Genomic DNA, 24,376 nt, shown 5'->3' with positions numbered 1-24,376 from the left:
CTTGGAAAAGGCGATTGGATTGTTCTGATGCTCAGTGTCCCTCCCTGGCAGAGGTTCTAATAAGCCTGCTAGGATAAGGGTGAGGAGCATTTCAGATCTCAGGCTTCTTATGTTCTCTATAGCTCCTACTGTACATTCCCTTCTCTCTGGGTACTGAGCTGTTGTTCTGGCACAGTATTTGACTGGAGATTTTTCCCTGCCCTTGTTTTTTCTGTGGGTGGCTGAGTGTCATCTCACTGCTGACAGTGCACGCATTTGAGAGGATTCCTTTACATGTGCTTCTCTGGCATTTTATGATTCTGTCTCTTTCAGCATGTGATAACAAAATATAAAGTAGGTCACTATTTCTTTTTTTCTTTTTCTTTTCTCGATTCTGCAGTTCTTGTGATGTTTGAATTCTTTCTGATACCAGTTTTGGAGACTTGTGACGAGGAGAGTTCAGTAGGTTCCTAAAGCCTTGGTAGTCATCTTAGGATCGGGCCTTAACAGGACGCTAGGGACATCTCTTTTTGTAGCCTTTGTGTGCCTTGGCTAGCCTGTTAATTAGTGCCCTTTACATGTTTTAGAGAGTTGAGAAGGAAAAATGATGGCGCCTCTCCTAATGCACAACCATCACTTGCTGCTATGCTGCATCCTGTGGCTGCTGCCAGCCCTGCCCTGCTGTCCTCTCTGAGTTGATTGTAGATGGCAGTTGTTGTCTAGAAGCAGTAAACAAAGTGAACAGCTCTACTTATTGCAATTTGTGAAAATGCACCAAACAAAAGCTCTAGGCGCAGTCACAAGTCAGGCCTTAAAAGGGCATATGGAAGAAATTTAGTTGAGTCAGGCCAGTTCAGGCTACAACAAACCCCAGACCTTTAAAGTACCTGAATTTTTCAACCTGCAGACTTGCTTCTGTGTTTTATTTATTCAGTTCAAGAAGTGTTGGGGTTAAATTATAGCACAACTTCACTGAAACTCCCTTTAGCAAATGATTCTTAGAACTGTAAGATCAGAGTCGCTACAGAGTAATTTAAAATGTGGTCCCCTTCAGCTTCTGCCACGGGCTTTCTCAGCAGGGTAAGTGTGGTACCAATTTATTCTGTTAGCCCAGGGTGAGGATGGATCCCTCTAGTTTATCCTGCCTTAAAGGTGTGTTGTTATGTGGTCAAATGCAGGCAAACATTTTGTAGAGCTTCTCTGAAATATGAAACCGAGTTGAAGACACAGAGAGACCTGGTCCAAAGCTTCCACCCAAGCTGCCTTCTAGTGGCGTTGAATTCCTGAGGGGACTGCTCAGCTGAAATGCCTGGTTAGTCAGGAAAAGCCAAGCAGAACTTGAACTTATGTATTAGTATAAGGTGCAGTTTCTTAAGAAATTTTCTAAGCAAGCATGAAATCCTCTGTACGTATAGTCAAAAATTCAGATGTGAGAATAACACCAAGAGGGCAATGCAGCAGCATTTTGGGAAGAGCAGGGTTTGATTCCCATTTAAACAAAAATAGTTGTGCAAATAAAACTACCAGCTGATGCAGTACAAATTAAAGGTTTTAAAATCTGGAGAAAAAGCTGCTGAGTTGTTAATCCCTGAACCGAAGCCCTCAAGTCCTTTTAGTGAGTGACTTCAGCTTGTCATCTAATCCCTTTGACTCATAGAAAACAGACCCAGTGTTGCTCTCTGTGGTGTAGGAAGAGGAAATTAAACCAGTGAACTAAATAAACAAATTGATTAATTGGCAACAATAAAGAATTGTGTATGCACTGTATCTAATTGCTTTCTTTATATTGTCTTCCTCAAACTTCTGGGAAGACACGGGTTTATGGGTTGCACATGCAAAAATATGCTAAAAAACCCCACCTCACCAAGGCTTTGAACCTTTAGCTTCAAAGATCATTTGCGGATCATCTTATGTTGCTTTGGCCAGTCTCTAGCAGGGACATTGCTCAGCCAAGCTGAATTTATGCAGTGGAAATTCAAGCTGAAATGGAATATACCTCAAGATCACAGAGTAAATCAAATCTCATTTCCTTGCTTGCAGGCAATGTGGGCTGTGTGGACTTTCTTCCTCCTTCTCTTCCTCCTCAGTAATTTTAATTCTACCAGATCAGAGCTACCTTTTTCTCATAAGAAGTACTGAGCAAGGCTTCCCTGAGCCTTATTCAAAAACCCATCAGAGCTAATAGTTTTGAAAATGTTTGATGTCCAAGAGGCACTTGGGAGCATTAAATCCTCACACAGGGATTTTTAGGCTGTAGAACACTGGTGTCCTCCAAGCATTGCAGAAATTACAGTGGAAATATTTCCATCACAGATCCTGCAGGTACTGATCCATGGAATATGGCAAAAGAGAAGTATCTAGAGAAAGGAGAAGCATTGGTGATCAGCTCCATATCCCCAGGACAGTGGCGTCATCTTTGCTTAAGTCTTCAGTATATCCCATCTGTATAGCCAGCAGGTTCTGTTTAGAGCTGTGACAGGAAAAGGTACATGTTTTTGATTCAGAGGGACAAGTAGTTCTCTAGCTTGCTGCTCACCTTGCTGATCAGCTCAACTTGAGGAGTCAACAGCTGAAGCTGCTTTGGAAAGGAAGCATAGGTTGTGTTCTCCTCATCCTTTGGAGAGAACAGGTGCCAGCACATGTCACCTTTTCCTTGATTGTCAGCGGTGGGTATACAGCCAACACGGTGATCTTCTCTGGCCAGTCAGCAATAAACCTCACCTTTCTGTCACGTCCTTCCTGCCCATCCAGCATCTGAATGTCTGTGGAGATAAAAGCTCGCTGTCATAGAGGGAAAATGCCTCTTTTCAGTGTATCTCAGCCACTCATTCTGAAGAGATTTGTCTCCTGTAGTGTTTGGGGTTGTTGTTGGGAGCATATGAATCGTGAGAGTGCTGGGCTGAAGAGCTGGTAGGTCTGATATTTTAAGGACTTAAGTGGAAGAAATGTTTATGGGATAAACAGTGTATTCCAGGGCATACAAGGCCTTTTTGTTCTCCGGATATGTTTTGATTGCAAGATGCCATTTAACCATGCCAGGAATTCTTCTTCAGAGGCATAGCTATTATCTTGGACTCTGACAGTTTCTGTCACGTATAAGGAGAAAGGACTCAAAACAAATGAGTGTCAGCAACCTTTGGTGCCTCTGTGTTTATTCTAGAGATTGCACATGAATGTTTTTCTCTGAGAAGGACAGTAATAAGCAGCAGACAATTTGATTTCTCAAAAATATCAGAGCTGTTTTCTGTGTGTGGTCCATGCCCAAGTCTGCTCCCACTCAGCTTCACCTTGTTGATTGTCTGCTGCCCAACTTTCCAGCACATCTCCATTTCAGTCAAAAAGTGTCTCAGCCTACAATGTTCAGCATCTCATCAGGCCTGCTCTTGCTAGTGATTATCTTGGATAGTAGCTTTTACATTTCCATCTGTCCCAATAGCCATTTAAATGTTCCTTTTAAATTAACTTAGCAGTCAAGTTTAAGCAGTTCTGGTTTTGCAGGCAGAGAACGTTTTCTGTGTTGGCCATGGATGCTTCCAAGCATTAATGGTGTCATTCTGTTTCAGTTCTGGGCATTGCCCAGATGGAGTTTCAAAAGAATGACACATTCCAGCAGCACAAAAGGGAATAATTCAACAAATTAAAATGTTAACAAGCTGATATCCTTCAGCATATCAGAAATTATCTGGTTTCCTTATTTCTGCCCTTATCACAGACTTTGTCCATTCCTTTTCCTCCAGCTGTGCAATGCAGATTAGTCTAAGATCCCAAAGTGTGTCTGGGGTTTGTGAGGAGTCACTTAGTTGGGACAGATTTGGTTTGATCCCATTGTCTTGGTAGGAATTTCATAACTGCTGTAATTCTTGTAAACCTGACATGCACAGCTGCATTCCCAGTATCTTAGCCGTCTCTACTCCTTTACTTTCTCAGTCCCTCCTGATGTCAGTACGGCCTGGTCCCCAACACCCTTGGTGCTTGTGTTTAGGACGAAGAGACTTCTGACTTGCACAGTAGAATGTCTTATTTCTGCAGTGAATGCCTTTGAAGGAAGAACTCCAGACTCTGGATTGCAGGCTAGGTGATCTGCCCTTAGATTGACTTAAACCACTTGTGGAACTGCAGCCTTAGAACCAGACATTTTGCAGCTGAAGTTTTCTTTTCACTACAGCATTTTTCTGTCTGTAAGGATCATCCAGACAGCTTATAGCTGTCTGTTCCAACTCCAGATTTGCAAAAGCCTTAAGAGCTAGAACTTTTATATAGGTTGAGTCACACAAACTTCCAAGCACTGCCCACCTTTCCTGATTAGCTTGCTTCCATAACATACTGCTACTACAGTCTTTCTAGCTATTTGTAGCTACAGCTATTTGTAGCTAACCAGTTGACTATAGATCTTCTATTTCTTTTGGGCTCTATCTTTAGAAGGCATTTTTGCAGACTGAATTTTAAAGTCTCTCAGAATCGTTAAACTGTAGAAAAGTATGCCAGATATTGTCATGCAGGAAAGGACTCCTGGAGTCAGTGATAAGCCTGGAAATGTTGGCTCAAGACTCAACAGTAGTCATAAAGACAAATTATTAGAGAGAACACCAAAATAAAGGAGGAGAACTGTGTTGTCACTGTGTAAGTCTTTAATAACCCATGTTTCAAATCTTGTGTATTGATTCCAGTGACCTTAGTTCATAAAATATACTGCAGAACTGCAAAATAGTGCAAAGAATCAAGCAGCTATTTGCTCAATGGGTCTCTTGGCTATCCAGACTTCTTGCTTGTATTCGAAAGTTTTTATTTTCCCTGAGAACAGACTTCAGTTCATTTTCCACATGTAGTCAGTTAGGCAGGTGAGCTTAGTGTTTTCTCTTTCTTGGCTTCATTGCATCTCCTCAGGCCACTGAATGACTGCCTTTTATCACTTCCACTAATTGCTGAAATGTAAGTAGCAGCTAGGGAACTGATCTTTCTAACATCTGCCCCTCCAAATATATACCTTCCTTCCCCAGTCCTAGCTCGTTTTCTCTAGCATGTCCTATATTGATTTTGACTTTAAATACAAGCATCCACTTGGTTTATGGCCAGTTTTTTAGCATATTGGTATTTAGTTTTGCTGCTTCCTTTAATTAAATTTATTCATGCTGTGCAAACCAAGTTTAAAAATATTTCTGATCATTAAAAAAAAAAAAGTCATGAGCTAGATTAGCATCCACTTTTTCTCAGCAAGCATCAGACCCAGGGCTGTACATTCATAAAGGCCATTTGCTTGCTAGTTGCTATAAAAGATCAAAAAAGAAAATCAAAATGCATGGCAAGCTCCCTGGCTTTTTGGACTGTCTGTGTTCTCCTTTCACTTGTCTTGATCTTCAAGTCAGAGTCCTGGTGAGTTTTGATATGGTTTTGTTTCTAAGTTACTTTGCAATCATTATATCCCATAGAAGTCCATGGTGGCTGTGTGAGGGGCACAAGCTCTCTTGGATCCTCTACTGATTACTGTGAACCTGACATAGTTCCCGAAGCCCCATGTGACTGTAGGTGTTTGATTAGACCATAACCAGAATAAGCCTCCCCATTGTTTCTTCCATGGGCACAATTAGGTTTTGGTTTCCTCGAACTGGAGCAGTGCACTTGCTTCTGTCTGGATTTGATTGAGCAGAAAGGACTTTGTTGCATATCCTGCCTTAATCTATTCTCTAAACAGCCTTATTCCTGAGCTAACTGTCTTCTGGGCAAATTTGAATTTCTTTACTGGGAATGAGTTTCCTCTGGTGTACATCAGGTATCCTGTTGTCATTTCATCAAGGCAATCTCAACTGAAAGTTGTGTATTTGAGTTCCAGCATTTGCCAGGATGCTTTCTGGCTACTGGTCCTAGAAAGATTTTCTTTCAAACCTTTTCTTAAAATCTGCAGCAACCATTTTTAAGGTTCTTATATCTGTTTTTGATTTCTGTAATAACTTTGTTTGTCTTGGCTTCTCAGTTTAGCTGGAGCAGCAGTTCACAACTTAAAACTCTTTTATCTTGTCTTGAAAACTAAGGTTACTGGCCTTGCTTTGGTCAGTTAAATGGTGCTGAAGAGCTGCTGCTGACTATTTTTTTCCTCTGTGTTCAGGAGGACAAGGTCTTCTGTAAATAGAGAATTGCACCAAAGGTTGCACACAAATCACAGCATTCATTTGCTGAATGCTGGTTAGCCACTTAGGCTGAACGGGCAACATGAATAATAACAGTGAGCATAAGGATGCTCTTGTCCTCTTGTGTGATGTTTTGATGACAGCAGTTGATTTACTGCTCTGTGAGAATGCAGCTGGTAGATAAAAAGCTTCTCCTGGAATAGCCCATCACATTTCAGCACTTAAGTTAATTGTAAGCACAAAGGAGAAATAAAAAAATTAACGGTCCAGTCCATAGCTATCTGCAGTGCATTTCAAGCCTTGGCAGAATTGCAAGTGCTCTTACGTACCTAGCAGTGAGAAATGTTTTCATAAATGCCACCAGCTGGAGATAAGGGTTCACAACTCCAAAATGGGCTGTAACTCCAAAATAGCAAATCTATCTATCTCATGGTTTTATGCTGCTGCCATCATCCTGGCCTTTCTTATGCTGCCTGCCTTTCTCAACAAAATTTCTAAAACCAGGCAATCTCAGTGGGCCTCATTCGGTTTCTGGCGTTATTTCCCCTTCCAGATCTAAATGTCTGCTCTGGAGACTGCTTATTTTATTAACTGATAATTTTAAAGATATTTTGTTTCAGGATCTTTGACTTCTTTTTCCCTGCCTAGGTTTTGAAAGTGCCAGCATTGTGCAGTATATGGATGCTTTTTCCCTTGGCAGAAGCCCACTGAACCCGTTTTCCTCCCTTGAATGGCACAGAGCTTGCCTCCTTTATTTTCCCTGGAGAGCCTGTCCCTGGAGTCTGGCAAAGGGCACTCAGGGTCCCACAGAGAATGCCAGGTTTTGTGCCAAGTGGAGTATGCAGATCAGTATAAACCCACTGACCATCTTTGAAACTGGGAAAGGAGGATTGGTCTTGAGAAAAAGCAGTGTGAGGCTACGTGCATTTTTGCTCCGTGTGCTCCAAACCTCAATGGGTTGAGTAAAGCACATTTAACACGTGTGGGAGTTGTGTGTGTGTGTGTATAGACGTGACTTCTTGAAATTACTCTGCAGCAAAAGCATTCCTGGCATAGGCTTTCTGGTAAGGTGGGCAGGCTCTCAGCTGCCTGACAGCTGGAGCTCAGAAGGTATTGTAGCACAGCACTACCTAGTCCTGGTGATGGCTGCAGGAATGTCCAGGGTTATCACCACATTAATCTGTTCTGCTTGTCTGTACCTCTTACAAATTAAGTGCCCTGCAAGTTGTGCACATAGAGAGACCATATGTCTCCCTTGTTACTTGCCTTTGTCCTTGTTTGCAGCCTTACTGCTTCTTAAAGTAGCTGTTGATTCTTGGGAATGCCTGTCCCATGGGAGCTTGGAATGGGCACTGTTTTGTACATTTACAGTTGCTTCTTGGTGAAGCTGGATAACAGTTTTGGCTTTGAGACATTTCTGAAAGCTGAGTGGTTTCCAGATTGGTTGGATCAGTGTGTTTTTTTACCACCATTAAATAAGAGTTGAGCACCTAAGGCTTCTAATGGATTGTGGGTTTAAAACATTTCTGAAGCAGGTAAGTCTTGTCCCCAAAATAGGATGCCATTTCTGCTAGCAGAGTTCAGAGAACAACAGTAATTTTCTGAGTGAGCTTATAAATTATTTATCTTTAGAAGAGGCACCTGTGGGCAGAGGAGAAAGACTGTAACCGAACCCTCACACTCCATGGATAGAAACTGTTGCCTTTGTAGGCTTGTTCCTTTAAAGATCACAGATCCCTGTGAGATCATTGAACAAACATCTGAGCTACTATATATTATCTGAGCCTGGCAGGCTGGCTGTATGCTGAGGTGAGAAAAGGGGGTGTGAAGTGTCCCTCCTTGATGTTGCTAAGTAAAATAATAATAATGATAATCTTTTATGTACGATCAAAATCTTTTGCCTTAGGTAGAGAAGTGGTGAGGCCTGGATTTCGATACCACTCAAGTGCAGATGTATAAAAGCAGACCTCAGGAAGGATTTAGGACATTGAGAGTTAGACTTATGTTTAGTTGGGTACAGAGCAGTTCACTGAACACAGCAGGACTGTGAGAAGTGACTGGCAGGGACAAAGGACAAACTAGTGGGCAGAGACAGTTCACTTCCAAACTCCTGAAAGTGGTGTCCTGGCTAATGCTCAATGAGCTGAGCAGAAGGAGATTGGCAAACACAAACTAAAAAGTGTCAGAGTAGACCTGGTGGGAGCTGTGTGCAGGGATCCCTGCACCAACCTTAGCAGTGGAGAGCAGGGTGAGGCATCTCCTGTCCCTATTTCCTGGCTCACTCATCTTTGCTATGTGCTGCTCAACTTTGTCTGTGTGTCCAGCTCCAGACACTGAACAAGACTCCCATGAGTTCCATCAGCTTTGGATTCTCCACAGCAGGACTGGAGCAGGTACTTATGTCCCATTGATACCCTGGAGCTCGTGGGCAGCTGCATCCACCTCTGCAGGCTGTTCTTCCCCCTAGTGACCTCTTAGAGTCTTACTGCCCAGCAGTGTTGGTGCATCCTGTGTCAGTGGCATCCTGTTTCATACCTCAGAGGAGAAATGCATGTTTGTTTGCTTCCACGTAATCTTTTGGTCTGGCTGAACTTTTTACTATTGGAAAAATACCCTTCTTCCAGGAGTTTTTCCTGTACTCAGGGCAGAAAAGTTGATGCCTTCTACTCTGGGAATGACAGATGGTGGGGGCTGTCTTACAGCCTCATGCTCTCAGCCCATGAGAGGGCCATGGGTCCTTCACTGCATGTAGTACAAGCTGCAGCTGCTGTATGCAGATCTGAGGCACCAGAGCAGGATTGACAACATGCTGTGTGTCTTACACATATGTGGCATGATTACACTTGAATCTGCAGCCCACATCTTTGTCTTTCCCGTCAGACCCACTCCACATCCTCTGGATCCATAGATATGTGCTGCACACGCAGCATGTCTTGGAAATCTGAGTTGTGAAACTATCATAGCAACATCCTCCTCCTCTTTGTCTTAGCATTCATGAACATGGAATTAATAGTCATGGCTTGATCAGTGTGGGGGTGAGGAATGCTGCTAAAGCATCAGCACTGCATTTAGCTCCAGGATAGCTGCAAAGGTAAGGTAGTGTTGGGTCAGACAAAAGCTCTGTGCTGCTGCTAGTCCTGGATGGGTGCTTTCCTGGAAGCCAGTGTGAACGGCAGCTGCTTCCAGCATGTGTGTGTAGCATTGGCAGCTTTAGTGGAGCCTCTCTCTGAACTTGGCTCCTGCAGACAGTGAAAGAGGAAAGGGAGAAAGAGATCGAATGCAGCTGGGATTTGGACAGAGTCTGTTGGGAAATGTGGCAGCTGTGTGTGTATGTTTTTATTTAACTTCTAATTATTTAGTTATGTTCTTTGTCTGTGGTGCTTCTGGGGATTAATTTCAACAAAGACTCCAGCCTGCATCAGCAACTTTAAAGTTGCTCTGTGAGAAGTGTGATGGCACTTGGAAAAAAAAAATCATTTTCCATATTAATTAGAAGTTACTACTGTAAAATTGGTATCAATTATCCAGCACTTTATTATGGAGAGGCAATAGCCTCTTTGTAGTCCAGGTGTCAGCAGCCTTTTCATTACAATGAGAAATGTTGCTATCTGGTTGAATTCATGTGGAGAAACACTCGGGCTATGAGCTGTTGTGAAGATTAGGGAGGGAGAAAAAGGGGAAGATTTGCACTAAACCTGGAATAAACAAGCCTGTTTGAGGACTGCAGTGTGAAATGCACATTTCTACTGGAATAGGAAAACCCTAGTGTCTCTTCCTACAGCCTCCACCCTCTGAGCTGAGGGGATAGACTGCTGTGTTTGCTTGTGGTGTTTTGGGCTTTGCCCAGGTTTGGGAGGTGGGACTGCCAGAATTCCCTCTGTGTGTGGTACACAGGCAGTGACAAGCACTCTACCACTTCTGCAGGGAGGACAGAAGGCATGTTTGGCTGCCTTCAGTCCCTGTGCCATGTCGTGCAGTAGCAGTGATGAGAGGTTGGCATTACATGCCCCATAGACTGGCTGCTCCATCCCCTGGCATGGGACAGATGGGAAAGAGCCCCTGGCTTTTCTGTCCTGTGAGGGCTTGCTAGTCCTGACCTGGAAAGCCTCCCACATCCCAGCCACGTGAGCAGCAGGGAGTTGGTGGGGGCAAAATAGTGCATGTTAACCTGGGCATTGTTGGGGTGGTTTTTTGCCTTTTGCTTGATGTGAGATCATTCAATCAGTGGTGTTCCAACTGCTCCTGTCGTGGTAGGTAATGACTGTCTTATGGGCATGGAGAGGCTTTAGTGAGGTACTGGTGATGCTGACTGATTTCATTCTTGTGCTTTCCTGTGCTGATTAAAAAGATGGTGTAGAGACATTGATTTGTTCTTGCTTCTGTTTTTCCTTTTGTTTTTCTGTCATTATCTTTGCATGCTTCCTGGAATCTACCCACCATCAGCTCCTTTGCTGGGTGCTGTGAATTGCTGGTGCTCTCTAATTTTATGTTCCAGTAAGGCAGAGACTGCAGTTGCAGATGATGAAAGATTCTGCAGGTTAAAAAGTTACTAAGCAATGAAGCAAATGATGTCTGCCAGATAGATGGGCCCTAGTACTGCATGTTGCCCATTAGGTTTTATTGCTGGTGCAGCTCCCCCTGTGGCTTTGCTGCTAGCAGTAGCTGTGTCCTCCTGGGCACAATGGGGATAGGAGACTGCTGGGTGTAATCGCTGTGTTTCCCCAGGACAGGCTCTTCCAGGAGGTCCAGTCTTTCTTGAGAGAGTGCAATATGTTGGCTCCTGTTGAGGATTAGTCAGAGGGAACAGCTCTGGTGCAGTAAGGAGGAAGTTGGTTTGGAGTGACTAGTGCAGCAAAACGATGGTCTGTTTTGAATGCTGAAAATTTCAGGGCAGGGGCAATTGCTTCTGGGGGAAATGGTTTCAGAGATCATGTTCACAAGAGGCCACTGACCCAACCAGCCCAGGTTGTCCATCCAGTTTGCAAGGTAGTGGTGAGCTGGTGGATGGAGCAAAGTAAGTAGCCACAAACTGTGAAATAATCTTGTTCCTCTGGGTGCAGTGACCTGGCATGGCTTGGGTAGGATGCTGCAGAGAGCTGAGCCCTTCACATCAGTCTCTCCATCAGAATCCAGCCCTCCTGCCGTGTTCCTAAGGGGATGCCTCTACGCACAAGTTGCTGATGTTACCAGGGAAGGAGAATTTTATGGGGCATGGGCAGTTGTAGCTGCAGGAGGAAGCTGAAATCTGAATGCTGCAGAAAGCACTTGCTGTTCAGAGGAGCTCCTGAAAAGTTGTTTTGGGGACACACATGCAAGGACCTGAATCCCTAGCATTTCTCTGGAATTTCTGGAAAGCAGTCAGTGAGTGAGTGGTGGGGCAGGGGTTAATTTGATGGCAAATTATCTTTAAATTACAGTTGTGCAGGTCCACTGAGTTCTGGTTTGTTGCAGTGGAAAAAATGAGCGAATGTAGCCTCTGGGGCTGATACAGGTAACTGCAGGAAGGGAATTCAGCAGCCTTCGCTCTTCTTGTATTGACCGTGTCTGAGTTGCTTGCTTCCATCATACTGCTTTTTTAAGACTCTGATCCCCCTAAGGTAACCTACAAAAAGAGGTTTAGATTGTGACTCCATTAGGGTTTTTTTTTTCCACTGCAAAGATCCAGTAAACCATTAAAAAAAAAGCTGAATAACTATTTAAAATCTTTTTAGAAGAAGACCAGCTAAAAGTCCCTTCCTTAAAGTCCCGTCCCATACTTGACCATCTTGGAATTCATGTTTTCTAGACGAGAGACTTCCAAGAAGAATGGGTTGAACAAGACTTTGAAGGAAAAATGCTTTAATCTCAAAATTAAATTGCTCTAGTTCCTTTGGATGTGACAGAAAGGTGCAGATAAAGATCTTGCGTGTTTAAGGAAAAAGGCTGTTCTTTCTGCAGTAGTTTTCCTGAGCAAAAGTCAAAGCAACATGTAAGAGGGGCAAAGGATGCTATCACACAGTCTTCTATTACACAGAGGATGTGAGTTTTTTGTCATCTGTGTAGGAAGCTGATGTCTTTTAAACCTTCCTGTTAGACATTCTTAATGCCTTCTGCTGCTCTTTGACCTGTCCTCTGTCTAGCAGCTGCATCTTAAAGAGCAGATGAAATTGTCTCAAGGATGGCAGGTCCTAATCTCAGTAACAGTTTCTATCCATTACAAGGTATGAAGTTGAAATGATCTGTGAGTGGGTTTATCTCAGATCCCACGTAGCATTTTTTTTCTCAGCAGCAGCAAGAAAGGGAAATTATCAGGCAGTGGGGAGAAGCTGTTTATTTTTAACTTACCCGTTTCTTTTAAGTTCTATTTCGTAGTTAAAGGAGATAAGGAGTGGAAGCCAATGGAATACATAGCTAAAGGGATAAGCTGATCTCAAGTTCGCTGCAGAGATTACGATAAGTAACAGAGTAGAGACTTTGGGGCCTCTTTTTCCTTCCCTGTCCTCATCCTAAAGTATCAAACCGAGTTCTTAGCTGCCTTTCAAAGGTGATGCAAGAGGGCAGACTTAAAGGTATGGTTACAGAGCTCACTACTGCCCTCAGAGTTTACTTCTCTTCACCATGGTTTGAGGATACCTCTCTTGAGTATCTGAAGAGATCTCTGCTCAGAGCTAGCAAGGAGGAATCCTGATTCTTCCTAAAGAAACGTGCATCCATTAACTGATCACGCGTGTGTGGCACTGTGCATGCCTGTGTGTGTGGGAATACAAGGAGACTGAAGGGAAGGTTCCTGGGGAGTGAGGTAGCCCTGAATAAAATGCCTTTGCTCTTGAGTTACTGCTGGAGAAGCCTGTTCAACTCCTCACCTTTCAAACCAGGTTCTTGCCCTGCAGCTTATTAATCTTGGTCAATTTGGCTGCTTCTGATTGACAGGAGCAAGCTGCCAGATTTTTTATTGCTCAGAGGAAGGTGCATTATGCTATTACACTCCATCCTTAGTGGATAGTTATTCCTGTGCCCAGGTGGCTTTCTTTCGTCGTTGCTCTTGGCTCTGCAATACTTCTTGCAGCTTCTGCACACAGGAACAAGAAGGGCAGGCTGAATTTGGAGATGGCTGTCATTGCAGGGGTTTCTTTCTGCCAGTGGAGCTGACAAGCAAAACAGCATTAGGAAATGAGTCCTGGAGAGGAGGCTGCGAGCCTTTGCAATACTGGCAGGCTGTTCTTAAATAACATTGCAGAATCAGAATCAATGCAGTTGGAAAAGGCCTCTGAGATCTTCAAGTCCAAATGCTTATTCCTGTCCCTAGCTTGCCTCTGGAATGCTGGAGGACAGTTGAGCTGCAGAGATTTCTGTGTGACCATCTCACCTGGGAACCACTTTTGGAACCCCTTTTTTGCCGCCAGTCCTCGTTTGGGTGATTTCCCTGTGGCTTCTGCCACCTCAGGCCCTAGCATAAGTGTCTCTGTGTGCCACTGCCACATGCAGAGTTTGGGGGAAACAAGCTTTTGAAGGAACCCTAAGCAAGTTTAGATTACTTAGAATAAAGGATGTAAGGACAAGATTCAGTCCTGTAAACAGCAGGAGCTGCCAGCTGTCTAAAGGGGCGGTTGAGAGTGGTGCTTACATTGTTGGGAGTACAAGAGGAGAAGTGCAAGGGCTGCTTGTTGTTCTGGTCACTGTTGTCTTAAACCCTCTACAATGCTCTTCTTAGGATCTTTTTTGAGTTGTGATGCCTTGGAGCAGGGTCCTTTTCCTTTGCACCTTATACCATGTATCTTCCTGACTGAAGCTTATCATAAGCAGGGGCTATTGTAGTGCAAACCTCAGATGATGATATTCTGTTTAGCTCTCAGAGCAAATGGAAACAGCCTGAGAAAGAAGTTTATGTGTATAAGGGAATTGTTTCAGGCATACGTTTGCCCAGGAGTGTTGAGCTCTATGGTTCCTTGTAGAAACATTATTGTCACTAACCATCCCACAAATGCTTTGAGGAATATGTTAGTCCATGCAATGCTTTAAAGCTAAAAATCATTGTGGGAGTCCCTCTTGGTGTTCCTTACTTAGGAAAATGAATAGTTAGTAGCACAGAGATGTGTAACTATGAATTTGCAAGTATAGCCCAACACTGGGAGCAGAGTAGTAATAAAAGCTGGAACTGCTGTGGTTGCAGTGAAGGCCAACAGTAAAGTATCTCCTGGGCAGAAAGACCTGAATTCATGTCTTCATCTCTTTCTAAAAGCAGCATCCGTACCAAGGCTGATCTTCTCTTAGTGCCTGTCAGAAGCTTGTTCCCATCAGAAGAGACATACGGTGCTCTGTATGGAGGCTGACCTGAGCAGCTGTAGAAGCTGGTGGTTTAGCAGGCTGTGAACAGTGATTCACAAGCCAGGAGGGAAGTGTGGTGGCAAAACTAACCTTGGAAGGACTGGGTTTGGGCAAACCTGTGTTTGTATAGTGTTTCTGTGTTGTATCTGGGTGTACATGTGGTAATTAGCTGCTTGATTTATTAATGTGTCTAATTCTGATGACAGAAAGCTGCTGCTGTCATGGGTATAGGTTCCATCTACCATTCTCAGGAATGGAGAAATTCTGTAAATTTCAGGACTGTTCTTGGCATTAGGAAGGCTTTAGTGCCCACCTCCGTGTTGTTAGTCATGAGCCAAATATTGGCTGTTAAAGCCATCTCTGTTGTGAAAACAGGTGCCAGAGCTGTGATCTATCTCAGTCTTGCTCCTCCTGTGCTGAGGCGTCCGTGGATACTGATTCCTGTGCTGTGCTTGGCTGTTTCTGGCAGGTTTTGGAAGTGGTACGGTCCAACTACGACACGCTGACCCTGAAGCTGCAGGATGGACTGGACCAGTACGAGCGCTACTCAGAGCAGCATAAGGAGGCTGCCTTCTTCAAAGAGCTGGTAAGCTGCCTTGACTGCACAACCAACAGCCCTCTTCCAGAGCCTTTGCTTATGGCCTGGGCAGTTGTGTTTGGGGTATAGCTGAGCAGTCCTGTTACTCCACTGGACTGCCTCCAAAGACAGGGCACAAGCAGGATCTGGACAGACACTGTATGTCTTAACTGAGAGCTTCCTGGAGCTCTCTGCGTGGCTGAAGAGGAACCTCCAGGCTGCTTAGGCCAGCACTGGTCAGACAGTCTCTGTCCCTTTTGCCACAGGGATTTGCTGTGCTTTGCAGTGGTAAATTTGTATGGGGAAAAGCTGACTGAGCTGCCTGCTCCCACCTGGGGTTTAATCACAGAGCAACTTTGCTTCTTTGCTGTTGTTAAGGGGACCATGAAGTTTGGGACTGAGCAGAGCATGTGATGCCGGTGAAACATGTTCCTGCTCATTGCTTTCCTCCATCACTCACAAAATAGGGTTCCCAAGCAAAGAAAGTGAAGGCATTCCCTAGAAATGTTTCCATCTGCAAGAGGAGAAGACTGATGGTAGGAAGCCCCATAAAAATTATAGAGCAGAGACAAAAATGAGTCTAAATAGTTCAGGTTAGTAGTTATAATTCTTGAGCAAGCCAGCTTGCTTACCCTGATCCAGAGAGCCCTGATGGAACTTTTCTTGTCCGACAGCCACATGAGCATGGAGGCAGTGTTTTGGTAGTGGCTGATGTCCGAGGGAAGCTTCACTCTTGAATCATTACAGCTTCAGCAAAGGGAGGGATCTCTAACTTTGGCAGCCTTCTCCACCAGTCTGAGAACTGATTCTTTCTCCCAGCTCTGTCCCTGCTGATTGATGAGTAATTGATGCCTGCCCACTCTGTCACGAGTCTCCATGAGTTTGGGCATGTTGTGCATCCCTCTGTCAGCTCTGCTCCAGAACAGGCATCTGAATTGGTTTTGTTTCCTTTTATAGAATGCTTTTAACTGTCTTGGGGTCATTCCAGCCCTGACATTGGGTAGTATATGGGCAAAACCACTTGCAATTGCTTCTGTGCAATTTTTCAGTGGTTTTTTGTGCTTGTTTTTGTCTCTCTGGCCTGCTGTTTGATCCAGCTTTCCTGGAATACATGCAAAGAAATTTGGCCATAGCCTTCCTGTGACACAGGCTTCTTCTATTACTGTACCCTGGAAGAAAACCACATTTCTGTTTCTGTTGTCATCTCTTCTGTCCCAAGGGCTCGCACCCTCAGCCAGCATCTCTTTCCCCAGCCTCTTGGCCACATGACTGCTCTGCTTCCTTCATGTTCCACTTTCCACTTGGCCTGGCAGAAGCTCAGGCTGATCATGCCAATTGATTAAAATGACATTCGCAGTCCTATGATCATCACAGCCACAACAGACTTCACCTAAATTATTTTCTTTCTAGACCAATTTCCTATTTTTTCAAAATCCCAATTTTGTATCATTTAACAATCTGTTTATCGTAACCAGCCTGTCAACTCCCATCTGAAAATTGCCCATCCAGGTACCCCTGGGACCCTCCCCTCAAGAGGATATAAAAGGCATATAAAAGCCTGAATAATTACTGTATAAATGTGCTGATTTGACCCAGTTGTGAATCTGTTTAATCCACATCTCTAGATGCCCTGAGAATTGGGACCCTATTAAATGTTCTTTACTCACAGCTACAGAAAATCCCCTGCATTCCATTAAGCTGTTCCCTCAACACAGCAGGAAATTAACCTGATACGTTATGATTTGTCTTCAGCAAATCCAGTTGGCCTCCCAGCCTCCTTGCTCTGTTTTTCTCTAGGTGCACAGTAACTGATGGCTTTATTAATTGTTCAAACAACTCATCAAAAAGGCCCTAATCTGCCCTGTCCTCCCCATAGCCTCTTCAAACCAGGTACTTGCTTGCTTTTTGTGAAGCTTCTGAGTCTTTACTTCAGGTTCTGATGCTTGTCTGATGTTGGATAATAGCCCCCTGCCCAATGCTTTGTGTTTAACCTCTGAAGTTTACAGGATGTCATGGAGGGGGCAGAGGGAAGTTGCTGCAGTTCTCTTTGTGGGCTGTACCAAAGGAGGAGGGCTGGTGGTGAACTACAGGTTTCCAAATTCACAACGGTCCCATCAGGTCTTCGTGGACAAGGATCTCTTTGCAAGTAATTCTTTCCAGATTCCACCAGGTTTTTTATCACTATCTGTGAATGCATCAAAGCAAACCCTTCTTGGGTGGGGAACGACACAGAGGAGACATTTTCCTTTTCAGCTGCCTTTTTATATCTCTTTGCTCCCATTAAGTAGGTGAGCAGAAGCTTCCCCAAGCCATTCTGTGGGCTCCTTTATGCTTAGAAATCTTGTTCTCACTCCTTTGACCTGCTTTGCTAATGCACTGCTTCACTTCTCTTGCTTTGCCTCAGTACTGCTCTTTCTTGCTAATCCCGAAGAAAAATCTGCTTTCTTCTCCCATTCCCTTTACACAGAGGTTTTTAAAGGCTGCGATACTGCAGCCACATTGTGGTGGAAGGTGATGTGCAGATTGTTTTATCAACGGGGTTTTTTGGCATGTTGTGCTGCCTTTGAGGGGCTAAAGGAAGGAAGTTAGGAAGTTTTCTAACACTTTTTATTTCTTTTCCTTTGAAGCCTCAAGGATGTCATTTAAGGTCTGGGCTGCTTTGACAGAATGAATGGTTTGGATGTGAGCTTTTGGACCGTCACATTGCAGCTGGAGGAGTGTGTGGAAAGAGATTTCAGTATTTTTCCAAAACATTCACTGTCTTTGCAGTTAGACAGGTTTCATCAGTCTCAACATAGTCTGATTAGGGATTGATTTCTATGGGGGAAATTATATTAATTTGACTTTTAATTAAATGCAGTAGTCAGTGTAAACCTTCTTCCCACTGTACAAATAAATTAAGGGCTGCTTGTTGATTAGAAATAGGTTTAATTGATGAGACTTGCTGTGAAATAGGAGTGTCAGTACAACCTTGCACACTTCCAGCTCTAATGACACAAAAGTAGAACTGAATCGTGTTTTCCCCCCATGGTTAATGCCATTGTTTCATCCATTCTTTCATTCATTCATCCTTCTCCAGATGATGTCAGCGTTTCATGCATTTCCTATTTCTTCAAAGTTTGTGGACTAATAGTAAGAAAACAATTTAAAAGCTCTTCTGGCCCTAATGCTCCTGGTTACTCCATGCAGAAGCAAGAGAGGATGTGCTCTGCTTGTACTTCCTTGCAGAATGAATGTCAAAGCTCTGACCCTAATTTCTGCAGTTTTGGGGCCCTTGTGTAAGCCCGTCTGGAGGGATCTGGTAAATTCCAGGCTGGCAGCCAGGCCTTGGCTGCCCACTGCACCATGAGCTAGGAGGAGTCCTGGGGTGTATTGTTATGGAGCAGCTTAGGTAGACTACAGGAAGCTTCTGAAGTTTATCCTTGTTACAGACTGACACCTCCCTGTGTAACTGTCTGGTCTTCCAACTCCAGAAGGGAGATGAGCTCTGGCTCCCTGTGCTGAGCTCTGGTGCTGGAGATAACTTGATTTAACTCTAATTTGAGCTACTCTTACCTTTTAAGCGGGTTGGCTCAGGCTGCCTGATTTCTCACAGCAGAAGAAATGCTGGGCAGAGATTTGTGTAAACGTCACTCTTGTGTGTTACCATGCCCACTCTTCTCCCCAAGTTGTGTTGAGGCAGATCTGCATCCATCTAGACTACTCTTGACCAAAGTCTGTGTCTAAAGCTTCTCTTGAAACCTGAAGTTGTCTTTAAATGAAACTAGCTCCGCAGGAGCTCCAGGTGAGCTACTTCACTGCTTCACAGCCCATAGGTTTTTAAAAGTACTTCCTCTTTTCCTGTGTAAATCTTCTTTGTCTTAAATTAGGCTGAATATTTCTTGCCCCATCCCTGGGGAGCCAGATAAATATTACTCACTGTTCTCTTTCTGACCTCATTTTACATAATGGAGTGTGTTTGTTCTGTTCCTCCTTCTCTTTGCAAACTAATCAGACTAATTAATTTCTTGTGCTTTACCCTATAGCTACAATTTTTGCTAAGCCCTGTGTTCTCATTGTGCCACTCCAGCCTCCCTTTCTGGGCTTGCAGAGACTCCTTGGAGACCTTGATTTGTATACAAGCTGGGAATGTTCTACTGTTGGTGCCTGGCCTCTGGCAGCAGTTCCTGGGGCCAGGAGCTCATTCCTGCTTGTTCTTTCTGTTGTTGGGACCCACAGAAATGTTTCTAGTCAGAATAAGGATACTGGCTTACACTATGTGTAGCATCTGTCCCTTTTCTTCAGGCAGTCACTTTCCCCAGGGCAGAGGACTCCCCACAGCTTGTTACCCTTGTTCTTTCCTTCTTGTAAGAACTGACTGGATCACTGGCATGGGAGCACTTGGTAGGACTGGGACCAGATCCTGTCAGTGGGACTCCTGTCTCCTGGCAGCACTGCCAACCAGTGTTCTGGAGACCACTTGCAGTGGTGTTTAACACAGGGTACAACCTGTGGTTATCTTGCAAGACATGGTCCCAAACTATTTGAGGATGGAGTAAGTAAAAAGACACCTAAAGAAAGAGAGTTGAGGGGGTGCTCCAAGGGAACAAAGATGCTTGGAGTCTCTGCCAGCCATCCTGATGAAGGAGAGTTTGTGGTTTCTGCAGATGACGTAAAACTTAAGTGCTTTGTCTTTAAGGCTAGACATCCTTTCTGGCATGCTCAGGTTGTTAGGGTCTATGCAATGGGGCTCACTGGGGCTCATTTCGCAACTTTCCCTGTTAACCTTCCAAGTTTTGGTTTCCTTCCCTCTCTTACACAATTCTGCCTTTTGGGTAGCTTTCTGCCCTTTCCCTCTTTTTCTCTCACCAGGGCAGCAAGTGGGACCCTTGGCAGTATGTGTGTGTGTGTGTGTGTGTGTGTATATATATATATATATATGTCCTCTTCCAGCCCCCAGTGCTGGATTCCTCATTATGCATCTCTATAATTCTTCCCCCAGTGCTTTTATAAAGCACAAAACACTAACCAGGTCAGCAACAACCTTATTATCACAGGCTCCAAGTCTCTGGGAACTGTAATCCTGTTGTTTGGATGAGCTTGTGTCAGTTTTGCTTTCTGTCACTGCTGCACAGTCGCTGACACAGATGATGTTTGACTTTGTTTTCTCGTTGCCAAGTGTAGCTGAGACTGAGCCCAGTCTGGGGCCTCTGTGTTTGGCCAATGAGTCTGCAGGCATGAGGGGGGAAGGGAACCTGCTGTCAACAGGGTTGCTCAGCTCTTCTTCATGCTTTGTGGGTGACCAGAAGGCTGGGTGTCACTGAGGGATAAAGGTGTCTCTTCTTCAGAGACAGTGAGTGAGCCAGCTGCATGTGTACGGCAGTCAGAGTACACACAGCTGGCTCTGGACCTGGGGATTTCTTGCCAGCCTGGGTGATAATTTGTGTTCACAGCACAGTGGCATGGCCTCTGTCCTTTCCTTCAGTCTGTATCTTTGGCTCTGTGGGTTCTGGAGCAGGACAGAGGCCATGGCGCTGCATTAATCTGGGAAATGCTGGCTTGCACTCCAGTGGGCACTGATAGAATATGATCTTCAAGCTGCAACCTGGGAGTGCTCATTTCCCCCATCTCTTTGCCCCAGAACAGGAAACACATCATAGCTCATGCATTCACATAGAGCATCTTTTCCCATTCCTGTCTCATTGGGAATTGACGCTGCTTGCTGGGATGTCACTGTAGACATTCCGGTTTTTCCAAGAAACGGCTGAAACCTCAGCATTTCCTTGCTAGAGTCTCAGTGAGAGCTTGCTGCAGCAATTTCTGTGGAGCTGTAAATGCAAAACAGCTTCATGCTGAGCATGGAGGTCAGCAATGTCAAAACTACCAGGCTCATGAGGAGCCAGGAGGAGTCCCGTGGCTAAAACATCTCGTTTTGTTTCTGTCAGGTTCGGTCCATCAGCATCAATGTGAGGAAGAACCTTGCTTTCAACACGCTGAGCCAGGAACTGCTGCTGAAGGAATTCTCTACGATCTCCTGAAGCGGGGCCACTGCCGCTGCGCCGGCTGAGCAGAGACGGGCCCGTGTGGGCAGGGACACTCCAGCTCTGCGGCCGGTCGCCCCTTGCCTCCTGCCTGCAGAAGGGACTGTGTTTCTTTTAGGGGAACGCCTTGCTGCTGTGTGTTTGATCCCGAAGGAATGTGTTTTCAACAGAACTTGGGCTGAGGAGAGGTGATTGGCATGTTGAGGAGGAAGCAATTTTTTATGGTGCCACAGGAGTGGGCAGCCGCTCCTGTGACATAGCAATGGGAGATTCCCTCCACAGCCTCAGGGAAGATGCACTGGAAACCTTTGTAGCAGAGCTGGGGAGAGCTCACAACTGAAATAATAAAACCAGCCCAGCTGCGTGAAACTGTTCTGGGTAGAGATTGCTCACCTGCTCTATGGGGAAAGCTCTCTGATCCCAAGTGAGGGCTGTTCTTTTCCATCAGCCTGTGTCAACGTGTCCTCCTGTAATGTAAGTCAAATCCACTCCCATCCCATTGGGAATGGCTTTGGATTATAAAACAGTTTCCCCGAGGAGCAGGCCTTGCTTACTGCTGTCTCCTGATGTCAGAAGGTATCACTTCAACCAAGCCATCAGATTACTGGAGAAGGGGAAACTTTGCCTCCAAGGCTGTTGGCTTACAGGGTCCAGGGTGAGCCAGTATACAAGAATATGGGTCATCAAACAGAGCACTTTGTTACTGGAGACCAGCTCTGCTTGGGGTCACTGTTCCTTGCCCCACCTCATCCGCTGTTTCTAAGGTAGAGGGACATTTTTAGATATTTGGTTTTCATGGGGCAGAGGAGAGGCTGACTCCTCCCCACTCACCTTATTGCCCATCAGAGACTGCTTTACGACAATCCTCCTCTTCTGCACAGGAACATCTGCCTTGCACATGTTTGCAGGTGCCTGGTGACCTTCATGCATGAAGTCGTCTCCAGTTTTTCCCTTGTGTGTAGCACACAGTTAAAATGCATCTGGAGAAGTAGTGACTTCACTTTCTTGCCCCTCCTCTCTTCACCAAGCGACTTACAGCCCCGGTCTGCTGAGAGCTTCCTAAGGAAGAGCTCTGGGATGATGCTGTGGGGCACAGGCAGACCCTTCTGCTCCAGAGCAGGTGCTTCAGAGGTGCCCAGATCTGGCAGAGCCTGTTCAGAGTGCTGTGTCAGGCTCACAGCTCAGGAATACACAGCATAAACACCCGTTCCACACCTGTTCCCTGCTCATGCATTTTCAGCTCCCAGCAGTGATGTTATGATGTTAGGATCTGGCCTGACTTGGTGGACTGAAATAGAGAAGTTACTTAATCCCAGATCCACAGGGTTTTTTCCCCCCCTAGAAAACAGGTGTTTTTTTTAAAAAGTGCCTAGTCCTGCCCTTAGCCTTGTAGGTTAGTGTGAGTAATGTGAATGTCATGCTCATTTACTACCATTTTTAGGCAAGGCTTTTTCATGCTAATGTGCGTTAATTGTGTTAATGTTTCATCTTACTTGCTATGAGCACGGGAAACAGAAAGCTGTGTCCTTGGCCACCCACTGGGCACAACACCTGATGAAGTCCCTGTGTTTTCCTTGGGAGCACCGGCCTCTCTCAGCAGAAGATACTATTCCTCAGCAGGGAATTGTCTGGCTTTTAACAGCTAAACCAGACACTTACTTGCTTTCTGCCATGCAAGTATATGGAAATATGTATGTGTCAGAGGGACAGTGCTTAGGAGAGCAAGCAGGCTCCATAAAATCACTGCTTGAGAACAGGCTGGGGCATGTAGAAGAGGCAGCTTCTCCAGTGGAAAATGAGGAACAGTTGTTTGCAGCACGAGGTGCTTGTCTGGGGGGGATACAGAGGGATTTCACCTCTGAGGGGGGAGTTCCTTCTCAAGGGGACTTGAGGTGCAGTCCCCAGCATTGTAACTGTTGGAACATTGAGTCATCCAGCTGTCTCCAATGCCTCCTGTTGTCTGAGCCCATTTAGGCTGAGCCTGGACACATACATGAGAGAGTTTGGAATGAGTCTGCTTCTGACTTGGCAACCTCTGGAATTTTCAGCTTCTCGCTCTGGGCTCAGCTATCAAAAGTCTTGTCTCCCTGAGGATGCTCCCTTGCTGGGATGATCATAGAAGCCCAGGCTGTGTGTGAGATCAGCTCCGGAGCCCAGCCCTCATCCAAGTCTGAGCTGGGGAAGACTGTGATACATGTCCTCTTGTCACACTGTCACTGAACCAAGCACTGTAAATGGATGTACATACAAACCTAGAGCTCAATAAATAGCAGAGCCCTGCCTGCCCAGCGTGTGCAGTGTTTGTCATTCACAAGGGGGAGAGTGGGGTGGTTACGGGACTGGCCCTGTCACCATTTGATGGCACACTGGCTGCAGCAGGGCTGTCGCCTGCCCTTGGGCTCTTCCTGCCTGTGCAGAGGGAGGTGTGGTGCTGCAGTGATGCTTTGTCCTTGGTCCAGTCTGCAGGTACCATCCAGTAGTCAGCATCCATCTTCCTCTTATGTGTCCCTGTGGCTGGCAGTAAGGAAACCATGAGCAAGGCTGAGAGCCCATGAGCAAGGGACCTGCCTGTGCATGGTGTGATGCTCTCCGCTGCTGGTGTCAGCAAACTCCTGCTCACAGATTCTGCTGCACGTTTGCCTGCTTTGTTAAACACCCTGCTACTATTTGTGTTTTGAGGTCAGCTTGAACTGAGCAAAAAGTAATTTAAAGCTTAATGTTCAGCTTCAGGATGTGTGTGATGGCCTCAAACTTTCCCGCATCTGATCTGAGCAGGTGAGTGTATTTTGTTATATCTAATTCATAACTCTGTCTGTTACTGGAAGAGCTGTTTCTGAGGCTTAGAGAATGTGGGGAGAAATCATATTGCTGCCTTTAAATTATGCAGCAGCTGCAGGGAGACAAATATTTTACAAAATAATGACCGAATTCTGGAAGACAGTTGAATTTGAGCTAAACTTCGGAGGGAGTTACTAAAAACTGTTTTGTAAGTGCCACTGTGATTTTTGATCTCTTTTTCCTTAGCTCTTACAGGTCCAACTTTTCATGCAGACTTGAGAGAGAGAGGCAGCTCCTCAGGAGCTGAGTCCTCCCTGCACGGGCTGGCAGCTTCCCATGATGTTTTGTCTGTTCTTTGGGGCTGCCAGGAGCACGTAGAACCAACCCTGTGATCGTGTACAGCAGCCAGAAGGTAGAGTGCACCTTTGCCCACCTGCTGCACTTGGTTTGCAAACCTCTTTGTCCTCTTCCTTGTCATGGCTTTTGCCTGCTCTGGTCCCGTATCCACGGCACAGGGACTGAGCTGCCTTCCATGTGAGCTGCCTTCCATGTGAGCATGTCCTGGTGTCTGTTGTGGGGTGCTTTTCTCTTCCTGC

At 45.2% G+C, this 24,376-nt stretch overlaps 1 protein-coding gene across 2 annotated transcripts in view; it reads left to right on the top strand.

Annotated features, from left to right (window-relative positions):
• ARMH3 (armadillo like helical domain containing 3) overlaps nucleotides 1-23,288 on the top strand; it is a 125,120-nt gene extending 101,832 nt beyond the window's left edge. The window contains exons 25-26 of one of the 2 annotated variants that reach the window (XM_039553642.1): nucleotides 14,875-14,991; nucleotides 20,907-23,288. In XM_039553642.1, coding sequence (XP_039409576.1) covers nucleotides 14,875-14,991; nucleotides 20,907-20,999 — 210 coding nt within the window. In that variant the 3' untranslated portion in view covers nucleotides 21,000-23,288. The remainder of the gene's footprint in view (nucleotides 1-14,874; nucleotides 14,992-20,906) is intronic. The other variant, XM_039553641.1, reaches the window with a different exon arrangement.
• Nucleotides 23,289-24,376: the final 1,088 nt, after the last annotated feature.

The sequence above is a fragment of the Corvus cornix genome, chromosome 6 (genome assembly GCF_000738735.6).
Source record: "Corvus cornix cornix isolate S_Up_H32 chromosome 6, ASM73873v5, whole genome shotgun sequence".
In the NCBI taxonomy this organism is placed as follows: Eukaryota; Metazoa; Chordata; class Aves; order Passeriformes; family Corvidae; genus Corvus; species Corvus cornix.
Note: the sequence above shows the minus strand (reverse complement) of the source record. Positions and strands in the feature narration are given on the sequence as shown.